The 21024-nt window shown below is 40.6% G+C and overlaps 1 protein-coding gene across 1 annotated transcript in view; it reads right to left on the minus strand.

The window, feature by feature from the left end:
• The window catches only part of LOC122606820, a 52510-nt gene that overhangs the window by 23996 nt on the left and 7490 nt on the right, over positions 1-21024 (minus strand). The window contains exons 12-17 of the mRNA XM_043779686.1: positions 9935-10093; positions 9728-9820; positions 8944-9295; positions 8482-8595; positions 5172-5267; positions 5024-5091 (exon numbers count right to left, since the gene is read on the minus strand). Of these exons, the coding sequence (XP_043635621.1) occupies positions 5024-5091; positions 5172-5267; positions 8482-8595; positions 8944-9295; positions 9728-9820; positions 9935-10093 (882 nt within the window). The remainder of the gene's footprint in view (positions 1-5023; positions 5092-5171; positions 5268-8481; positions 8596-8943; positions 9296-9727; positions 9821-9934; positions 10094-21024) is intronic.

The raw sequence follows: 21024 nt of genomic DNA on the forward strand, positions 1-21024 counted from the left end.
CCCGTGGAGCGACGGTCATCTAGAGATCCAGCCCAATCTGCATCTGAAAATGTTGTAAGATCATGCATAGAATGACTGTAGGCATCTGTGTAGGCATGAAGAACCGGGGCTGACTTGTGTTGTATCAGCATGACCCTAGAGGTATTGAAGAATTCATTTGACAGCACACTAATGATTAACAGTGGGGGAGTGCATGAAGGAGTGCATGAACTGACAAACTTAGTTAGCTGCAAAGGTAATATCTGGCCTTGAGAGAGTTACATATTGAAGAGCACCAACATTTTGGCGAAACTTAACCGGATTGTCATACGAAGCACTATCATCAGGTGCCAAATTAGTGTTTGTGGCCATAGGAGAATCAATGGGCTTTGACTGGGAGAGCCCTGCCTTGTGAATGATCTCTGTTATGTACTTCCGTTGAGAAAGAAGAAGATCTTTGCCTCTAGAAACCACCTCAATGCCCAAAAAATAAGATAAATGACCCATGTCTTGGATGGCAAAAGTGAGGCTGAGTTGTTTAATGATGTTATCAAGAAGGCTGGTATTGTTACTTGTGATGATGATGTCATCGACATAAACAAGCATGTATAAAAGATTCCCATGTTTAGAGTAGATAAACAAAGATGGACCCAGGAAAACCGAGATCCAACAAAGCTCTAGAAAGACGATGAAACCAAGCCCGGGGAGCTTGCTTGAGTCCGTACAAAGACTTGTGGAGCAAACACAAATGATTTGGCTCGTTCGGATCAATAAACCCTTGAGGTTGTCTCAAGTATATGGTCTCCTTTAGATCACCATGCAAGAAGGCATTGTGAACATCAAGTTGGCGAAGAGGCTAATGGGAGTGACAGAAAGTGAAAGAACTACTTGAACAGTGGTGGATTTGACAACTGGACTAAATGTCTCATGATAATCAATGCGAGGCTCTTGATTGAACCCTTTTGCAACCAGGCGAGCTTTGTAACGCTTGACATTCCCATTTTCATCGCGTTTCAACCGGCACACCCACTTACAATCAACAACATTAGCATTAGGAACAGGTGGCACTAGAGTCCATGTATCGTTTCTCATTAAGGGCACTAGAGTCCATGTATCGTTTCTCATTAAGGCTGTGTATTCCTCAGTCATGGCGGCACGCCAATGGGGACTTTTGTTGGCTACACTAAAGGTGGAAGGTTTGGTGTTAGAAGGATTAGTAGCAACATGGAAGGCTGAGGCATTGTATGGAGTTCATTGTTTGGGGTTAGGTCTAAAATTTGGAGGTCGGGAACGTACGAGGTGCTATGTGTTCATGTGTGGAAGAGGTGGTAGAAGGTGGTTCGTTTTGGCGTTGAGCATAGGTGAAACGGAGTGGTGGAATAGGTAGGTTAAGGTCATTGTGGGGCTATTGGTGGCGGGTCTATTTGTGTACCAGATTGAGGAAGCGGAGAGTCGGATTGATTACTTTGAGTTGTAGAGGAAACCAGTCGTGGGCTGTTGGTTTTGGTTTCAGGTGAATTTGGAAAGGATGGAGGTGTAGGAGTAGAAGGATGGAGGTGTTGGATTCGATTGGAGCAGAAGAGGGGTAGGAAGAAAAGCAGGGGTCAGGAGATGATGTGAAAGAGGTGTTTTGGCATTTTTGTAGGTAGGGAAAATAGGCTCATTAAATCGGACATGACGAGCAACATATAGGCGATTAGTGGTAGGATGACATTGATAGCCATAGTGAGAAGGACTATACCCGAGAAAGATACAAGGTAGGGAACGTAAATCCATTTTGTGTGGATTGTATGGGCGTAGGTAAGGGAAGCATTGGCACCCAAAAACACGCAAGAAAGATAAATCAGGTTTGCGGCGTAGAAGGTGTTCAAAAGGAGAAATGTGTTTGGAGGTACGAGAAGGCATACGTTTAATTAAAAAGGTGGCACTTTCAAACGCAAAGTTCCAAAACGCATTGGAACACCAGATTGTGCAAGGAGGGTAAGGCCGGTTTCAACCACATGGCGGTGGCGTCTTTCTACAAACCCATTTTGTTCACTCGTGTGAGGGCAAGAAAGACGATGTATAATTCCAAGATTTTTGAAAAACGGTGATAGGTTACGAAATTCCCCACCCCAATCAGTTTGTACAGATTTAAGTTTGGTGGTAAATTGTCGTTCAGCCATAATGTGGAATTGTTTGAAGGTGGAAAAGACATCAGACTTCTGTTTTAATGGGAAAAGCCACATGTATCTAGTGTAATAATCAACACAAAGAAGAAAATAACGATGACCATAGAAAGATGGAACGGGAGCAGGGCCCCAAACATCACAAAAGACCAATTCTAAAACATGAGAACTTTTATAATCGGAAAGAGATAAACTGGTTTTTGTTGATTTGCCCATAGAGCATGAATTACAAAAAGAAAAAACAGATTTATTTGTAATAGGTAAACAATACTTGGAAATCATAGACCGTAAAAGTTGCTGATGAAGGTGCCCAAGTCTTTGATGCCAAGTAGCAAGGGAAGCATGAACAGAAGAAAAGGCAACATGGTGAAAGAGTAGAGACCGTCTTTACTTGGACCAGTGAGGAGGGTAGTTCGGGTAACCGCATCCTTTACACAAAAAAAGGAAGTGTAATTCAAAAAATACATTGTTGTCATGACAGAATCGTTGAACAGGTGGAACATGAAGAATATTGTTAATCGAAAGAGTTTTATTAGGGGAGGTAAATAAGGTGGAAGCAATATGTAATATGGGTAAACCTTTGCCATTGCCAACATGAAGTGTATCCGTACTGTAATAGGGTTCAGAGGTGTCAAAGCCAGCGAGATCAGATACCAGATGACTATTAGCACCAGTATCTGGCAGCCAAGATCATGATGCTTGTGAGCGATAATCAGTAAAGTTTGCTTGTGGAGGCTACCTTCGTGAGCGAATAGTAGATGGGTTTCGATTAGGACAATCTCAAGGAACATGTCCAATCCCACACCTGTGGCAAGAGCCATAGACTATGTTCTGGTTAGATGCCCAAGAAAATCTAGGATTGTTACCTGTAGAGCTGGTGTTCCGATTATTGTGATTATTGTTGTTGTAAAATTGATGATTGTTATTGTAGTTTCCACGACCACGACGATTGGAAGAGCCACGATCACGACTCGGTGGTCCTCGAGTGGTATAAAAAGCCTGATTAGCCTGTTGTGCGGGTTGAACATTAAACCCCAACTGTGTCATAAGCTGCTGAAGTGATTGAATGGTTTCTGCTGAAAGTTGTAAACCTGTAGAAGATGTAGAATCACGGCTGTTAGTGGCCGTGAAGGCCTGGGCACCAGAAACAGGAACATCAGGAGCAACCTTTTTTATCATGTACTCATAATCGGCAAGTAAACTTTCTAATTCCAAAAATGCAATAGGAGGATGTCGATTGATTAAGGTGGACTTTAAAGGTGTGTATTCTTCTCTAAGTCCTGAAATCACCAGCATAACTATGTCTTTTTCTTTCATTGGCTCACCAATATTTGCCAAGGCATCAGAATATTCTTGGGCACGTGTAAGGTAGGCAGTATGTGTTTCTTCTGGTTTCATCTCGATTTTAAGCAATTGTGTTTTGAGTGTATATTCTCGTGATGATGAATGTGGTGCATAGACACGCTCTAATGAAAGCCATAGTTCACAAGAAGTATCGCCTTGAACATGCTTGAATGATGATTCAGAAATTGTGGAAAGTAGCAGCATCCGGACATGAGCATCATTTGAGATCCACACAAGATATTCCGGATTTGGAACCTCAATTGTCGGAGGTGGTTCTTTACCAGAAGATGATGAAGGGGCTGTAATGGTTTTAGATGGACAGGGAATAGATCCATCGATGTAGCCAAAGAGACCATTGGTGATTAAAAAAGGTTGGATCATTGTTTTCCAGTAGCCATAATTGGTAGGGCTTAGAGTGAAACCAAATTTGTGGGAGTTGTGATTTGTTTTCTCCACTGTAATGAAGGTTGTGATAGCCATTGATGATCAAAAAGAAAGAAGCTGTTGTGATTACAGCAAAAGAAATTGAAAGGTCAGAATGAAGAAGAACAGTCAAGGGCTCTGATACCATAATAATCTTGGTAACTGATTTGTATAATTGTTATTGTGTGAAAAGAATACAAGGAGATTAAATAGGCAAACAATTTTCATTCTAGTCCCTCTAATATTTAATATCTTATTTACTGTCTAATAAGATGATATGTTACAACTCTTACGGGTTAACTTGCAGAAAGCACACAATCGAATGAAAAATAAAAGTGATCAAAAATAGCCTGAGCCATCTTTCAAGGTGGGACTGTGGGAGATGCAGTCAGTTTTCCTTCAAATTCAGTCTAAACGGCAGAAGAGTTTGGCACAAAGATGCTACGAGAAGTTATCTCCTCGATTTTTTGGGACCAGTAGCATATGAGCTTGCATTACCTGCTCACTCTTGTATACATTCCGCTATTCACGTATCTGCTTAAACCTGCTCGTGGTGATTTTCTCGCTGATACTATTCCATCCTTGCAGATTACTCGAAACTGGAAAGTTGAAACCTGCCCAAATTTTAGCTCATCGTTGGATACATGCTCGCAGATCAACAAAGGAAGCTACGTGGGAAGAGACCATGATCTGAAAGCAAGCCAATTTCCTCATTTTCGCCTAGAAGACAAGTCGCTTTACCGGGAGTTTTAGTAGGAAAGTGGTGCAAAAAGATAGGAAGAGTAATTGCCACTCAGAGTATTGTTCTTGCATATCTTTATTTTAACAATCTAGAATTTTGATTATCGTGCTTTTGTATTTGGAGAACTGCCTATCTAGAATCAGGCCAGTTAATCAAATTTTCCAGCTTCTAACACGTTGCATACTTGCATGTCAGTTGTTACTATCAGGTATAGTGGTAGCATTGTTCTAAACTGCATCCTACTGCGAACAATTAAAGCAACAGTCCTTTTGCATAACAAATTACAAAGCACTAAACCCATTGAGAATAAGATAAACCATCATGAGAAAATATCTATCCTTGTATAAGAAAATTTAAAAATATAAACCTGCTTTGTTCCTCCAACACTGTATGAAATTGCTCTTGAGCTCGACGAGTTGCCTTTTCTATCTTATTCTGCATTTGTTTCATCAAGAGGTGTATTGTAAGTTTCTCAAAGATATAGCTAAAATTATCAAGATCATCTAAAAATGCACCTGCAAAGCAGTTGCTGTTTCAAATGCAACTGTGGGGCTAACAGAATTGCTCCTCTTCATGAATTCAAGAAAGCGGTTATAGCTTTCCATCAAAACCTGTACCTCAGTCACAAAAAAACAACATTAGCAAACCAAAGAGGTAAAACAAAATAAGAAATACCTGAAATAAATAAAACAAGAAAACATGGCAGAGTAATCACAAAAGGGATCATAAAGCATAAGCAATTACATGCAACTGTAGGGCTATCATTTTGTGCTTATCATAGAAAGACCAATAATGCAATCATAGAAAGACCAATAATGCAATCTTATCCTGTGGTCTAGATAGTTCTTAGTGGAGGGATAAAGGCCAAGTTATTCCGGCCGAACGTCTAGAAACAAGATGATGGAAATTTAACTTTTACTAGATTATTTTTAAGAGATATAATACTGCCTGAGTACCAAAGTATGTCCCTGTCAATTCGGCTGAAAGTAGTTTGTGTTGTCATTCAATATTTGAGATCTAAATAGTACAACTAAATCGGGAAGTATGAATTTCCGTGACAAAAGATCCAACACAAAAATATACACAGCATACATACGATGAGGACATCTTTCATGACTCGTATCAAAATATCTAACAGTAATATATGTCCATAACGGAGCTAATCAAGACCCTTTTTCAGTAGAATGCTGCATCAAATGGAGTAGACATAAACCGACTAATAACATCGTTGCTTGCATTCCTGAGTCGTTTGCATGGCTTTCAATATTAGGCACCATCGAGGAATCAGCTCCTCTAATGAGCAAACCCAACCAGCATCACAAGAATGTGAAAGACATATCTTTGGTAAAGAGAGAGATCCATGTGCCCTCAATATGACCTTGTACACTACAATCAAAAGTTTCCTTGCAATCAATAGCAAAACCAATTTCATGATGCTCTAGGGCTAGCATATCACCTCTCTGCTTTAAAATGAACCCTAATTTGGTCAAACCTTAAGTAAAGGGGCACTTATGTTAGCCGTATGTTGTCTTAGGGCCAACTAGGGCTGCCCAGAATTTATTATACAGAAGGCAGGACACCTGATTAGACGGGCTGCTGTAACAGCAGGCATTATTAATTAAAGGGTCAAAAGTTGTCTAACTTGGGGAGCAAGTATGCTAAATAAAAGAAAAACCCTATATATACCTATCTCTTGTACATGTACTTCTTATCACTCAATAAAAGAAAAACCCTAGTTGATTTCCAGATTCTGTTTTATGTGTATGTTAATAATCAGACCCGAGTTCCTAGCAAGTGGTATCAGAGCTAGGTGCTAGGTGCGTCTGTTGCTGCTCATGTTAATGACTTTAATAATCTTATATCCCGGTTATTATTAGTTGATATTGACTTTGATGATGAAGTACAAGCCTTATTACTCTTATCCTCTTTACCAGAGAGTTGGTCAGGATTTGTCACAACCATTAGTAGTTCATCAGGATCTACTAAACTCAAGTTCAACGGCATTCGTGATTCTATCCTAGGTGAGGATATCATCAGGAGTACAGGTGAAGCGAAGCACCGGATGATTCATTATACAGAAGGCAGGAGGATTAGACGGGCTGCTGTAACAGCAGGCCTTGAAAATTAAAGGATCAAAAGTTGTCTAACTTGGGGAGCAAGTATGCTAAACCTGATTATGTAGCCTATATATACCTATCTCTTGTACATGTAATTCTTATCACTCAATAAAAGAAAAACCCTAGTTGATTTCCAGATTCTGTTTTATGTGTATGTTAATAATCAGACCCGAGTTCCTAGCAATGGTTTGCACCCGACCAGATATTGCTCATGTCGTGGGGGTTGTCAGTCGATTCATGTCTAATCCAGAGAAAAAAACATTGGTAATGGGTTAAGTGAATTCTTTGTTATTTGAAGGGTACTCGAGATATGGGGTTGTTTTTCAAGAGAAAAGATGTTATACTCGGAGGTTATATTGATGCTAATTTGGGTGGTTGTAAGGGTACATTTAAGAGTACTACCGGGTATCTTTTTACAGTGGGAGGTAAAGCAGTAAGTTGGATGTCCAGACTTTAGAAAAGTATAGCTTTATCTACAACAGAGGCCAAGTATATGGCAGTTTCAGAGACAAGCAAAGAACTAGTTTGGTTGAAGACTTGGGGAAGCAACAGGCTGATTACTCATTGCTCATTGTACTGTGACAATGAGGGTGCTGTTAAATTGGCGAAAAATCCATTTTATCATGGGAAGACGAAGCACGTCGGGATGAGGTATCATTTTGTGAGAGATCTGATTAGTAAAAAGGCACTATCAGTCCAAAGAACATCTCAGGTACTAGTAATCCAACAGATTTGTTTACCAAGTCTGTGGTGTTGGAAAAACTGAAGCTATGCATAGCTTCAGCTTGGCAGCTGGCCTTTAGGTTAACTAGGGCACACTGAACAACAAATGGGAGTTTGTTAGCCGTATGTTGTCTTAGGCCCAACTAGGGCTGCCCAGAATTTATTATACAGAAGGCATGAGGCCTGATTAGATGGGTTGCTGTCTAACTTGGGGAGCAAGTTTGCTAACCATAATTATGTAGCCTATAAATACCTATCTCTTGTACATGGATTAGTTCACACACATACCGTGTGTGAGATACCACGTTATATCTTCGTGTTATTTATTTTCTGTTTGATTTCCAGATTCTGTTTTGTGTGTGTGTTAATAATCAGACCTGAGTTCCTAACAACTTAGAGAAGAACAAGCCCTGCTATTCTTTGAAGCCCTACATAGTTCTAGACTTCCAGGAATACTTCCGGCCAACTATGGGCAATGCCAATTAAACTTGCCATTCATAATCATCCTATTATTTACCGAACCTTGAGAAACAATAGGAAAAAACAATTTTTTTTATCAAATATGGAACACATTAATAATACTCAAGGAGTCTTTGATTTTCAAAAAGATGAGAGTCCCTAACAGAATATAGATCCCTGTTCAGGATATCAGGGAAAGTCGACCCTTGAACTCTTTAAGTATGTGGCCTAACAGATATTCCAGTGGTTGTTGACTTGTTTCCTAGACTAATATCCAACAAAATAACTATACAAAATAAAACAAGCTAGAAGTTTGTGTGGATAACTGTACAACAGAATATAGAAGACTTGAAACAGGGACATTTAATAGAAGCATTGCAGACAAATGGACATTTTGCACCATATTTGGAAGTAAGACAAAATAGATCAACACTTTAGGATCACAGCGAGAAACCAAAACCATAGCATACGAACAAACATTTTTCACCATAAAAATATATTGTTTTATAATATTAGAAAACATCACCGTGACATGGCAAGGAGATATTGTTGCCAAAAGCCTCCAATCTAGGTTTTCTCCAACGGGTGAATACACAAAGCTAGCACCTAATGCATTCGCCTTCTGTTGATTGCAGACGCTCTGCAAACGAGAAGTCATTTTGCATAAGTAATAAGCAGAATTAAAAAGGCTGACACAAATGCATTCATTATATCTCTCAAAAACAAGAGTATCTGTATGTGAGTTGCAGGACGATATATAGGGAAGAAATACATGAACGTAATATCTATAGTATATGCAAGAACCAGAGGTCAACCAACAGTAATTCTTTTCATGGATTCAAATCAAAAACAGTTAAAATCATCCTAAAAGTCAATTAAAGACAAAACAAAAATCTTCTTCTACTTACATTAACAACTTGGAACTTTATGAAAAAAAAAAATCAACTTATATTTTAGCCAACAGAATTTTGAGTGATTCATAACAAACCTGACAAAGTGAACCTTCAGGGGCCGACAATCCATAGAACTTCAATGTCAGATCACAGTAGACGCTTCTATGTTTGAACTTTGTGGAGATCTGAAGTTGTTCAAATCTACCACATACCATTTCAGTTTCACTCATACTGATAATTCTAGCAGCAGCTTGACCAATGGACACGACTACCATGCGCTGTGTCATATTTAGCATCTCTTTCCCTGACTGTGATGTCAAGTCCTCATCTGGTTGGAAACTCAATAAATTATTAATTGCTTGCCATTCTTCTTTGCTTAACCTGTCCACAACATTTTGAGATCCTTCGGATTCATCTTGCTCCAGGGTATCAGTTGGAGCAGAACGCCTGAATGGAAAGACACAGTAATAGGATGTAACAATATGATTACTTAATTTGTATAAAAAAGGTCAGTAAAATAAGATCATGAAAATAAAAAACTACTGCAGATTTTCAGAAAGAAAATGGAAGGAATAAAAAGAAAGGGATTAGTTTCCTGGAATGTAAGAAACTTTGAACGAATGTCTATAGTAGGAAATAACTAAAGTTGTGTGTATTGTATGTAAGAATTTCGTTTCAACCAATTAAAATCTGACAAGTGGCACCTGTATATGGTTACCACGTATGTTTTCTTACATACGATAAACATTTTTTCGAGTTGCTTACATACAATACACACAACTTTAGTTTTTTCCTACTATAGACATTCGGTCAAAGATAGTTACATTCCAGGAAACTAATCCCAAAAAGAAACTTCTGAAGATAGAGAGATTAGCCGACCATCCGAACGAGAACCAACTATTCTTTTTAAGCATCCGCTGCTCGGCTTCTTCCTTCGATTTTACAGATTCAACTTTTGCATGTGCAAGGAACCTGAAAGATCAACACATAATCTCCAGAAAGATCACAATCAAAAAAAAAAAAAAAAAAACAGTACTTACAATCAAAGCAATTAATAGCATAAAAACTAGAATCACAATCACATACCTCCATAAAAGAATTACTTTGGGGTCAAGATCTCTCTCAATACTTCTGAGTTCCGGGTCATTTGAATCTGACAACTCTTGCAATGAAGCAGCATAAAGCTGGATATATCGCCTACGAAGACGGCTGAAGTGTTGAATCTGGGCCCAAGATAGCCTATAGCTGAATTATCGAGCATGGAATAATTCAGTATTGGACAACTAAAAAGTAAAACATATAACAGAAAGATACTGCCAATGGGGTTGGTGGCCCATTTGTAAGGTCTTTGACCTTGGGAGGATCCACCTGGGTTCGAGTCCCACTTCCCACATTTGTGGGGTGGATTAATAGTGGGGTTTTCAAGAGTCCTGGCAGGCATGCGTGTAATATTTAGAAATAGGAGTAGGATAGAATGCCGTTCAAAAAAATAAATAAATAAATAACAGAATTATACTGGTTGAATTATGTGAATTAGCCTGTACCAAAATATAAGTAAAAAAAAAAGGAGGAAGAGACAAACATCTACCCTGATTTCATCAGTTGCTTCTATATTATAAAACTGGAGATGTACTGATGTGACTAATTTATACCCATTACCCACATCATTATTGGCTATTTATTTATATGTTTTAAGTCGTTTTCGTGTACATTTGGCGCATTTATGGTGTTTGTTAGTGGTTTCAGGCTCTAACAGGTTATGCGTTCATTTGGTGCATTTTTGGAAGACTTATTGGCCTAGAAGTGTTTTATGATGTCTAAGAGTGGATTCGTGTAGGAGAAAGGATCAAAGTTGCGAGTTAAAAGTTGAAAAATGAAAGATCGGTGATTATAGGTTGACTGCGACGCAGTGGATGCGTACACATGCCCACTGCGCCGCAGTGGTCACACATTCTCGAACGATTTGAAACAGTGAGTTTTGGCTGCGCAGCAGTGGTCGTAATCGAGGATCACTGCGCCGCAGTGATCATGAAAGTCAACGGAGACAAGTCATAAGGCATGACTGCGCCGCAGTGGTAGGTGTGTACGAAGCCACTGCGCCGCAGTCACCCAGTTTGCACGCGTAGATTTGGGCAGAGATATTTGACTGCGACGCAGTGGAGGCCATCACATGACCACTGCGCCGCAGTGGGAGACTGGTCAACAAAAGTCAACGGCCGACTTAAAGCCTTATTTTTCAAAGGGTATAAATATAAACCCTAGGCACGAATTTCAAGGTATTCAAATTCTTTCTAGGAGCTGCTCTATCAGGATTCTTCCTTCTCCAATCAAGTGTTACACTTAGGCGGACTCATCGAAGATATTACGGGCACCCATCTAGATCGTATCTACATTATTGTCTTGCAATTTATTTTCTTCAAACAACTGGTACCTCATGTTTCTTTTCCATTTCTTTGATTATTGCGAATTGATCATGAGTGGCTAACTGTTTAATCATCCACCTTGATGAAACGAGACGAATAATGTGATTGCTATATTTTTAATTCAAAAGGGTTTGTTTAATTATCGTTGTTCCGTGATCTTGATGATTTTAATTCTTTTCAATTAATTAATTTCGATATTGGTTGCATATGATTCTTCGTTGGTGGTACCAGTTGAATGTGTATGTGATTTTAAAACGGTTACTTGTCAATAAGTAATTATCACTAGTTCATGGTATGATAGTGAATATCATTTTAAGAAAAGATTAAATTTGTCAACGTGATTGATATCGGTTGGTGGTACCACGTTATTATCACATAGGTTCAATTGATAATTTGATTAGTCAACAAAAACTGATATTTAGGAGGATTGTCTTGGTCTTGGTGGTACCGGCTTGGGTAATTCAACTAGTAGTTAGGTGATTCGATAATATGTTCACGGTTGGTGGTACCACGTGAGTAGTATAATCTTGTCACGACCATCTTTCAAACTCTAGAGAATTTGTTACTCATCAAATGCAATCACATTTGAAGTCAAGGGAAGTCAAGGTGGATGACTTTTAATTATATCTTCTGAACTTGTCTTTTAATTTTATGTAATCATTTTGCAAATCAATTTATTTAATTGTCAAAAGGTGAATTTTCAAGCAACACCTGTTTTCCAAACCATTTAACAAGCAACTAATCATTTCACAGTCCCTGAGAACGAACTCAGACTTACCTCTTAACTATATTACAGACGATCGGGTCCACTGCCCGTGAGTGCGTAGTAGTTAGTTCTTTGGTAGTTTTCGTTTATAAATTTAAAGCTCGATTTTGCACATCAAGTTTTTGGCGCCGCTGTCGGGGATTCTGTGTCGATTTAGTTGTTTATTTAGTGGTTTGATCCTTCTTCACGCGTAAGGAAGTTAATTGCTTTATTAGTTTAGACTTGTTTATTTGAATTATCACAGGTGCATTTGACGCGTGGTGTTAGTTGTGTTTTGCAGGATACTGCAATAGTTGATTTTGCGTTCTTCAGGGAGACCTCTTTTTAGTCCACTAAAAACCCCACCTAGACGTAGGATCAACTACACGGCACCACCAGATTGGGACGAAGAAGGCTTCTTTCTTGAGGAATTCTTTGACCTTGCACTTGTAAAAGAAGAGATGGGTGACAATCCGCCAATAGATCCGAATGATATCAAGTATGGAGACCGAACCCGCAATATCCTTTCGGCTCATGGTTCCGCTATTAGAACATCGGCGGTCGACCAGAACTTTAATTTGAAACCGAATCATTTAAAGAGCATCGAGGAACAAAAGTTTGATGGAAAGAAGAAGTGGGATCCATATAAGCACTTGGAGAGGTTTGAGAAGTTGGCACGGCTCTACCAATATGGCCAAAACCAAATGAATGTCGTGAAACTTGAAACTTTTCCTATCACTCTTACCGGAGAAGCCGAGGATTGGTTTAATGATCTTCCCGAGAATTCAATTACAACTTGGGATCAACTCAAGGAAGCTTTTATTGGAGAGTTTTACTCGGTTAGAACTCAAAGGCAATTGGAGAACTTGATTAGGTCTTTCATGCAAGAAGATGGGGAAGATGTGGTAGATGCATGGATCCGCTTTAAAGAGATGTTGGTGAATTGTCCGGGTCATGATTTGACCAAGGAGAAATATGTTGAGTTGTTCTTTGATGGATTGACCAAGGCTTCAAAAAGAGAGATGGGATATGCTTTTGGTGGAAGTTTTAGCAAGATCACTCCAAATGAAGGTTTTGACATTTTGGAGAGGATGGTGAAAGATAATGCGGCCATGGATGATAAGAGGTTCATGAAGAATGAGAGCCGATTCAAGCAAAACAAGGTTGGAAGGGCCGATGGAAGCAATAGTTCTAGTGTAATTGATGAGATTCAAGCTTTATCGGCAAAGATGGATAAAGGTTTTGCTAACCAAGAAGCGAGGTTTGGATATCTAGAGCGAGATGTGAAGGTGCTAGCTGCTAGCTGATGGATGCTAGCTGATGGATGTGACCATTGTGGAGACATACACTATTCCGAAGAGTGTCCCAACCGGGGACCTGAAGATGTCAACTTTGTTCAGAATCAGCAAGGAGGTTTTCAGAGGAACACCGGTTTTCAGAATCGGTCATCAGGTAACAATTCCTATAACTCTTCTTTTCCTGCTAATACATCTCGTTTTTCTGGTAACAGGTGGCAAAAGAGCAACTATCAAAGTCAGCCACAGCAGCAGGAGACTAAGCAAAGCCAAGGATCGAGTTCTTCCTCTTCTATTACTGATCCTAATGCCGAGCTGAGAGAAATGATGAAGCAAATGATGAGTAATCAGATTAAGACGAACACAAGTATCCAGAACATAAGGGAGGATACTCGGGAGTTGAGTGAGAGGCTAGACAGGATTAATGGCAAGGTGGAAATAAATGCCAAGAACCAAGATATTAACTTTAAGGATCTTGAAAGTAGGATGGCGGCTCTATCTAGGCCCCAGGGTGCTTTGCCTAGTAACACTCAGCAGAATCCAAAGCAAAATCAAGGATCGAGCAGTAATCAGAAGTACACTCCACCACCTGTTCGTCAGGAGCAAGCGAAGGCCATTACTACTCGTACAGGTAGATCCTATCCCCCTCCTCCTGATCCTAATGTTGTTGTTTCAGATGTGCAGGATACAGGAAATGAAGAAGCTGAAGATGTGGATGAGGAGATTGTGATGGAAGATCAACCGACTGTGAAGACTCCGGTTACCCAACCAAAACCGGCAGCAACACCCGAGGCTAAGCCATATAAGCCTAAGGTTCCATTTCCACAGCGGTTCAGGAAGGCCAAATTAAAGGAACAATATGATAAATTTGTTAACATGATTAAAAATGTTCATATTAATGTGCCTTTAGTTGATTTGATACAGGGAATGCCCAACTATGCGAAGTTTATCAAGGAACTCGTTACAGACAAGGGAAAGATGGATGAGGTGAAGGCGACATATCTCAATGCTGAGTGTTCTGAGTGTTCTGCTATCTTGCAGAATCAACAGATTCCGCCTAAGCTTGAGGATCCAGGGAGTTTTCTTATAACTTGTTCCATTCGTACTTTGACTTGTAAGGCTTTAGCAGATTTAGGTGCAAGTATTAATTTGATGCCTTACTCGGTTTGGAGTAAGTTGGCTTCCGGTATCTTGAGACCTACTCGTATGAGTATAAGACTAGCTGACCACTCTTTTCAGTATCCCATTGGGATTGCTGAGAACATGACTGTCCAAGTAGGTCATATAGTCTTTCTTGTTGATTTTGTGATCCTGGAAATGAAAGAAGACACTAAGGTACCCTTGATTTTAGGTAGACCATTCCTTAACACCGCTGATGCTATCATCCGGGTGAAAGATAAGGAAATTTCATTGGGTGTGGGTACGGATAGAATAGTGTTTAATGTTGAACGATCTATTAAGCATTCTTACTCAACTGATGAATCTTGTTTCAGGATTGACGTCATCGATGATGCTTTGGATCAAGAGTTTCAGGAATTCATGGAGACAGAAGTTGATGAGGAGCTCGTTTGCTTGGGAGCTGGAGACATTGGTGATGATGACTTGTTTGCAGAGGTGATGGCGCTTGATGAGGATGAGACACCTCCAGAAAATGAGAGCTTTGAAAAGGTTGTTGCTGATGGAAGCTCAAGGGTGCCAAACTCAGTTGATGTACCCCCTACTGATCTGGAGCTCAAGCCATTGCCTGCCCATTTGGAGTATGCCTACTTGGCAGGTAAATCCTCTTTACCCGTTGTCATCTCGTCCGCACTTTCGAGTGACGAGAAGAATCTTTTAGCCGTGCTTAGAGCTCATAAGCGGGCTTTTGCTTGGAAAACCACCGACATTCCAGGTATTAGTCCTGATTTTTGCATGCATAAGATAGATTTTGTTGATGATGCTAAGCCCGTTGTCCAGAGACAAAGGAGGCTTAACCCGAATATGGAGGAGGTGGTTAAGAAGGAAGTGATTAAGCTTTTAGATGCGGGTATCATTTTCCCGATAGCTGATAGTTCTTGGGTAAGTCCCGTCCACTGTGTTCCCAAAAAATGGGGCATGACGGTTATTGAAAATGAAAATAAAGAACTTTTGGCCACTAGGACTGTCACGGGTTGGCGGGTTTGCATAGATTACCGTATGTTGAATGATGCCACCCATAAGGATCACTTTCCCCTCCCATTTATTGATCAAATGTTGGAAAGACTTGCCGGAAATGCATACTTTTGTTTCTTGGATGGGTTCTCCGGGTATTTTCAAATACCCATCGACCCGAAAGACCAAGAAAAGACCACTTTCACATGCCCATTTGGTACCTTTGCTTACCGGCGAATGCCGCTTGGTTTGTGTAATGCCCCGGGCACCTTCCAAAGGTGCATGATAGCTATTTTCTAGGACATGCTTGAAACCTCAATGGAGGTCTTCATGGATGATTTCTCGTTTTCGGAGATTCCTTTAGGTCTTGTTTGCATAACCTAGATAAGATGTTGACTAGGTGTGAAAAGGCTCATCTAGTTTTGAATTAGGAGAAGTGTCACTTCATGGTGACCGAGGGAATTGTCCTAGGTCAAAAGGTGTCTAGGGCCGGAATAGAAGTGGATAGGGCTAAGATTGATGTGATAGCCAAGTTACCCCCGCCTTCAAATGTGAAAGGGGTACGTAGTTTCCTTGGCCATGCCGGTTTCTACCGGAGATTCACTAAAGATTTCTCTAAGATCACTCGTCCGATGACCCACTTGTTGGAGAAGGACGTCCCTTTTGTTTTTGATGAATCTTGTTTAAGTGCTTTTCAGGTATTGAAGGATAAGTTGACCAATTCTCCCATTATGGTGGGACCGGATTGGAATTTACCGTTTGAGCTGATGTGTGATGCAAGTGACTATGCTGTAGGAGCGGTGCTTGGGCAAAGGGATGATAAGCATTTCAAGCCAATTTACTATGCTAGTAAAACCTTGAATCCCGCCCTGCAAAACTACACCACTACAGAAAAGGAGTTACTCGTGGTAGTCTTTGCATTTGATAAGTTTCGGTCATATCTTGTATTAAGTAAAACTGTTGTTTTCACTGACCACTCTGCTTTGAAGTATTTGTTTTCTAAGCAAGATGCAAAGCCTAGACTGATTCGATGGATTCTGTTGTTGCAAGAATTTGATATCGAAATCAAGGATAAGAAAGGTGCCGAGAACTTAGCTGCTGATCATTTGAGCCGGTTGGAGGATCCGAACCGAGAAGAGCTTCAAGATGGGGAGATTAAGGATCACTTCCCCGATGAATATTAGAATGTCATTTCTAGTTCTGATGAAGCTCCTTGGTTTGCTGATATTGCTAATTATTTGGTTGCAGGTGAAATACCAAATGATTTCTCGGGTCAACAGAAGAAGAAGCTCATATCGGATGCTAAGCATTATTACTGGGATAACCCATATCTGTTTAGAATTTGTGCAGATGGTATGGTCAGGAGATGTGTTGCAGGAGGTGAGACTAGAGAGATTTTGGATGCTTGCCATTACGGGCCAACCGGAGGTCACTATGGTCCGTCAGTTACAGGTAGAAAGGTTTTTGATGCAGGTTTCTATTGGCTGACAATCTTCAAAGAGGCCCAAACGTTGGTTGAAACCTGTGACATTTGCCAACGCCAAGGAAGCATCACAAAAAGGAATGAAATGCCACAGCAAGGGATTCAGGTATGTGAAGTTTTCGATATTTGGGGCATAGACTTCATGGGACCATTCCCACCGTCTAACAAGTCCCAATACATCTTAGTTGTTGTTGACTACGTGTCTAAGTGGGCTGAAGCCAAGGCTTTGCCTACAAACGATGCGCGGGTAGTCATAGATTTTTTAAAACAGTTGTTCAGTAGGTTTGGTTGCCCTAGAGCCTTAATTAGTGATCGTGGAACGCATTTTGCTAATCATCAATTAGATAAGGTTCTTAAACGTTATGGTGTTCATCATTACTTTTCAACTTCTTATCACCCACAGACCAGTGGTCAAATGGAGAACACCAACAGGGCTTTGAAAAGAATTTTGGAAAAAACGGTCGGGGATAACCCCAAGGTTTGGACAAAAAAGTTAGATGACGCCTTGTGGGCATTTAGGACCGCTTTTAAGACGCCTATTGGCACGACGCCATATAAGTTGCTCTACGGTAAGAATTGTCATTTGCCGATTGAATTAGAGCATAAGGCGTATTGGGCTTTGAGAAATTTGAATCTAGACATGATGGAGGCCGGTGAACTTAGGTTGTTACAACTCTATGAGCTCGATGAGCTTAGATTGGGAGCTTATGAGAATTCCCGGCTTTATAAAGGAAAGACCAAAATTTATCATGACAAAAGGATCCGCAAGAAGGAATTTAAGATTGGTGCAAAAGTGTTGTTTTTGTCAAAGTTTAAAACTAAACAACCGAAATTGACTTCTAGGTGGATAGGTCCTTTTGTGATTAAACATGTGTATCCGTCCGGTTATGTCGAATTGTTTAAAAGGGATGGGAATGGATCTTTTATTGTGAATGGTCATCGTTTGAAATTGTATGTGGAAAAAGAACAGGAGGAGGGGACGATTGAGGAGGTCCCCATTTTTGAATCGGAAACTTAGAAGATGGTCGAGTCTAGCTCTAGACTCGTAAATAAATTAAGCGCTTATCGGGAGGCAACCCGTGTTTGACTTGTTTCATTTTTAAATTTTTTTAGTTAGATTTAACTTATTTTGTCAAGAAAAGTGCAGGTGCAAAATTGGAGGTGAAACTGATGAAGGTAAGTAAGTTAGAAAAAAAATTTTGTAAGTGAAAAAGTTGGTTTCGGAACAGTAATATTTGGCTGCGCCGCAGTGGTAGGTGTGCATACACCACTGCGCCGCAGTCATACCAATCGTAATGGATTTTTGCCAAAACCCCCACTGCGCCGCAGTGAGGGTGTGAATGGGGTCACTGCTCCGCAGTCCCCACCTTTTGTGTCCGAAGTGCTTTGTGACCCACTGCGCCGCAGTGGGCATGTTTGACTGGTCAAAGGGCTGGGTAATAAAGTAAGGAATGAGGATAAGTTTTTATTTACCACAAAATTTCAAAACTTTCCTTTTCTCTCAAACAAAAGAAACGAACGGGTATACAGTAAAACCCTATAAAGCTTCCGAAAAACCCTCTAATCCACCCTCAAATCTGCTAGTTTGATTCTTCATCTCTTAGATTATCATACATTCTCATCTATAATGGCAAGAGAGGTAAGATTTCTTGACTTTTCTTTTCTTTTCTTTTATTTTCATTTTTATTTGAGTTTTAGCTTTGTAATTGTAAATTTAATGGATGGGTTTTGATAGTTTGATGTTAGTAAAGCCAATGGGACGGTTAATCTCTCATTAAAAACACTTGTTGTTCCAGATTTGATTTTTAAATTAAAAACTAGGGTTTTGAAAATTTGGGGATTTTTGATAAACGAGTGTGGGGGAGGATTAATGACTCAATAAGTGTTTTGGTAAAGGTTTAATGATACTGGAAAGATAATTGATTACCCGGGAAAATTGGCTTTGTGTAGTTTGAATATTCGAAATTGCCCGGAATCCCCTGACCACTGCACCGCAGTGGATGGTGTACTTATGCCACTGCGACGCAGTGGCACTTCTTTGATTGGGACGAACTTTAACCCCCACTGCGCCGCAGTGAGGGGTGATGTAGACCCACTCCTAAGAGATGAAATTGTTCGTAATTTTTAGTTTTTCGGTTTTGTTGAAATATGGTCTTGCGTTGCACTTCTCTTATGTTTTGTTGTTTAATTGGTATATTTGCAAACCGCCGAAGAACGTCGTCAAGCACAAGAAGGTCAAGGGAGTCGTCCCGCTCCTAAGAGATCTCGAAAGCAAGTTCAAACGCCGGTTTTGCTTTGTTTTGACGAGATAAATGAAAGGCATGCATACTTGAACTTCGAGCAGATACCTCAGCCCCACAAGAACAATTACTTGAACAAGTTGTACAAGATCTTTAGGCACAAAGTGTGCCCACCAAAGTTTTTGCCTCAATTTTACATTCAATACTTTGGGCTCGCAGATGATTTTAAGGAGTGGTTTTCGCTTGGAATGCGAGTGGGCAATAGAGTTGTCAACTGTAATATTTGGGATAACGTTTTCTTGAATCGAGAGCCGGTTTATCGGGAACTTTGCTTGGAGTTTTATTCCACGTTGAGATTGACTAAGGAGTTAAGTAAAGTTAAAGATATTTTCGAAGAAAGGATTGTTATGTTTATGTGCGGGGGAGTTCAAAGGAGGGCTTCAATAGCCGAGTTTGGAGTATATGTGGGCATGTATACTATGCAGGAGCTTGGTACCCCAGCTTTTAGGGAATTGTTGAGGAAGGGGTATCGTGTAAAAGCGGATTTGGATGATGGTGAGTCTATTCAGGCGTATTGGTCTCGGATCTCGGGTGGTGATGAATGGGTTTCGGGAGGTTATGTTAGTGTGAACAGGATTCAAAGTGTAAGATTGCGCTTGTTGCATCGGATCTTGGTGACCTCATTCATTCAGAGGTCATCACATTGGGATAAGGCGTACATGTTAGATTTATGGTTGATGAAGTTGTTCACGGAAGGTTCTCCCCGGAAGTTTGCTCTTCCTCCTATGGTCTTGTTGGATTGGATGTGTAATCATTCTGATTCCGAGCTTGTGTTGGGGCACTTTATTACTCGGATCTACAAGTATATGGGGATTTTCGATTCGGAGGATTGTCAGACCTATTTGTCCATTCCAGTGTATCAGGTTGAGTTTACTCGTCAGGATTTGCTTAGGGCGAGGATTCTCAGGAAGAAGGAAGGGAATATTCCTGATAGGTTGGCTGAAGATGCAGGAGAGATTGGATCACCACCATCGGAGGATGATGAGGATGAGGATATGGAGGATGCTCCGCAGGAGCCTCAACCTCAGCCACAGCCACAGCCACAGCCACCGCCACCGAGGAGGCGTGGCCATACTGATATTGATCTGACACCTTTGACCACGCAGTTGCAGGAGATATACGAGGGTCAGCAGTCTAGTGCTCGAGCTTTTGCAGATTATCAGCGCCGGATGGATATGGAGGTCTCATGGTTGGGTTCGCAGAATGCCCGCATTAACTATACGCTTGGATATTATCAGCCGATGTGGCAGACCCAGTTTGAGGGGAGACAGTATGTGCCACCAGCGGAGATTCCTGCTTTTGACCCACCACCCGTCCGTGTGCCACCTTATAGACAGGATGGCGGATCTTATTTTTCTACACCTGCTCAGATGGACTTCTTTTCTCAGCCCCATGATTTGGGAGGCTCTCCTAGGGGGCCGGTCCAGTTCGGGCGTTACACGGGTGGGGATGGTGGTATTTCTACTTCTATGCCTTCTTTCTTTGCAGGTACTGGTTCGGGTTTTGCTGATGCTGCTACTGGTTCTGGACATGTTGGTGATCAGCCAGATACAGGTTATGGAGGTAGTGGATCGGGACAGGAAGAAGACCGCAACTGGGTGACAGATCTTTTTGCACCGCCCAGTTTCACGCGTCCCAGCCATTATGATTGATGATGCTAGAAGGTGATGACTTCCGTCCGGAACCGTGGGATGGGGTCATGTGATGGTTATTTGGTATTCATTCATGTTGGTGTTTTGGATGAATGTACTTGATACTATTTCTCTCTTTCCTTTTTATTTCTGTAGTATCCACCCTGCG

The sequence above is a fragment of the Erigeron canadensis genome, chromosome 7 (assembly GCF_010389155.1).
Source record: "Erigeron canadensis isolate Cc75 chromosome 7, C_canadensis_v1, whole genome shotgun sequence".
In the NCBI taxonomy this organism is placed as follows: Eukaryota; Viridiplantae; Streptophyta; class Magnoliopsida; order Asterales; family Asteraceae; genus Erigeron; species Erigeron canadensis.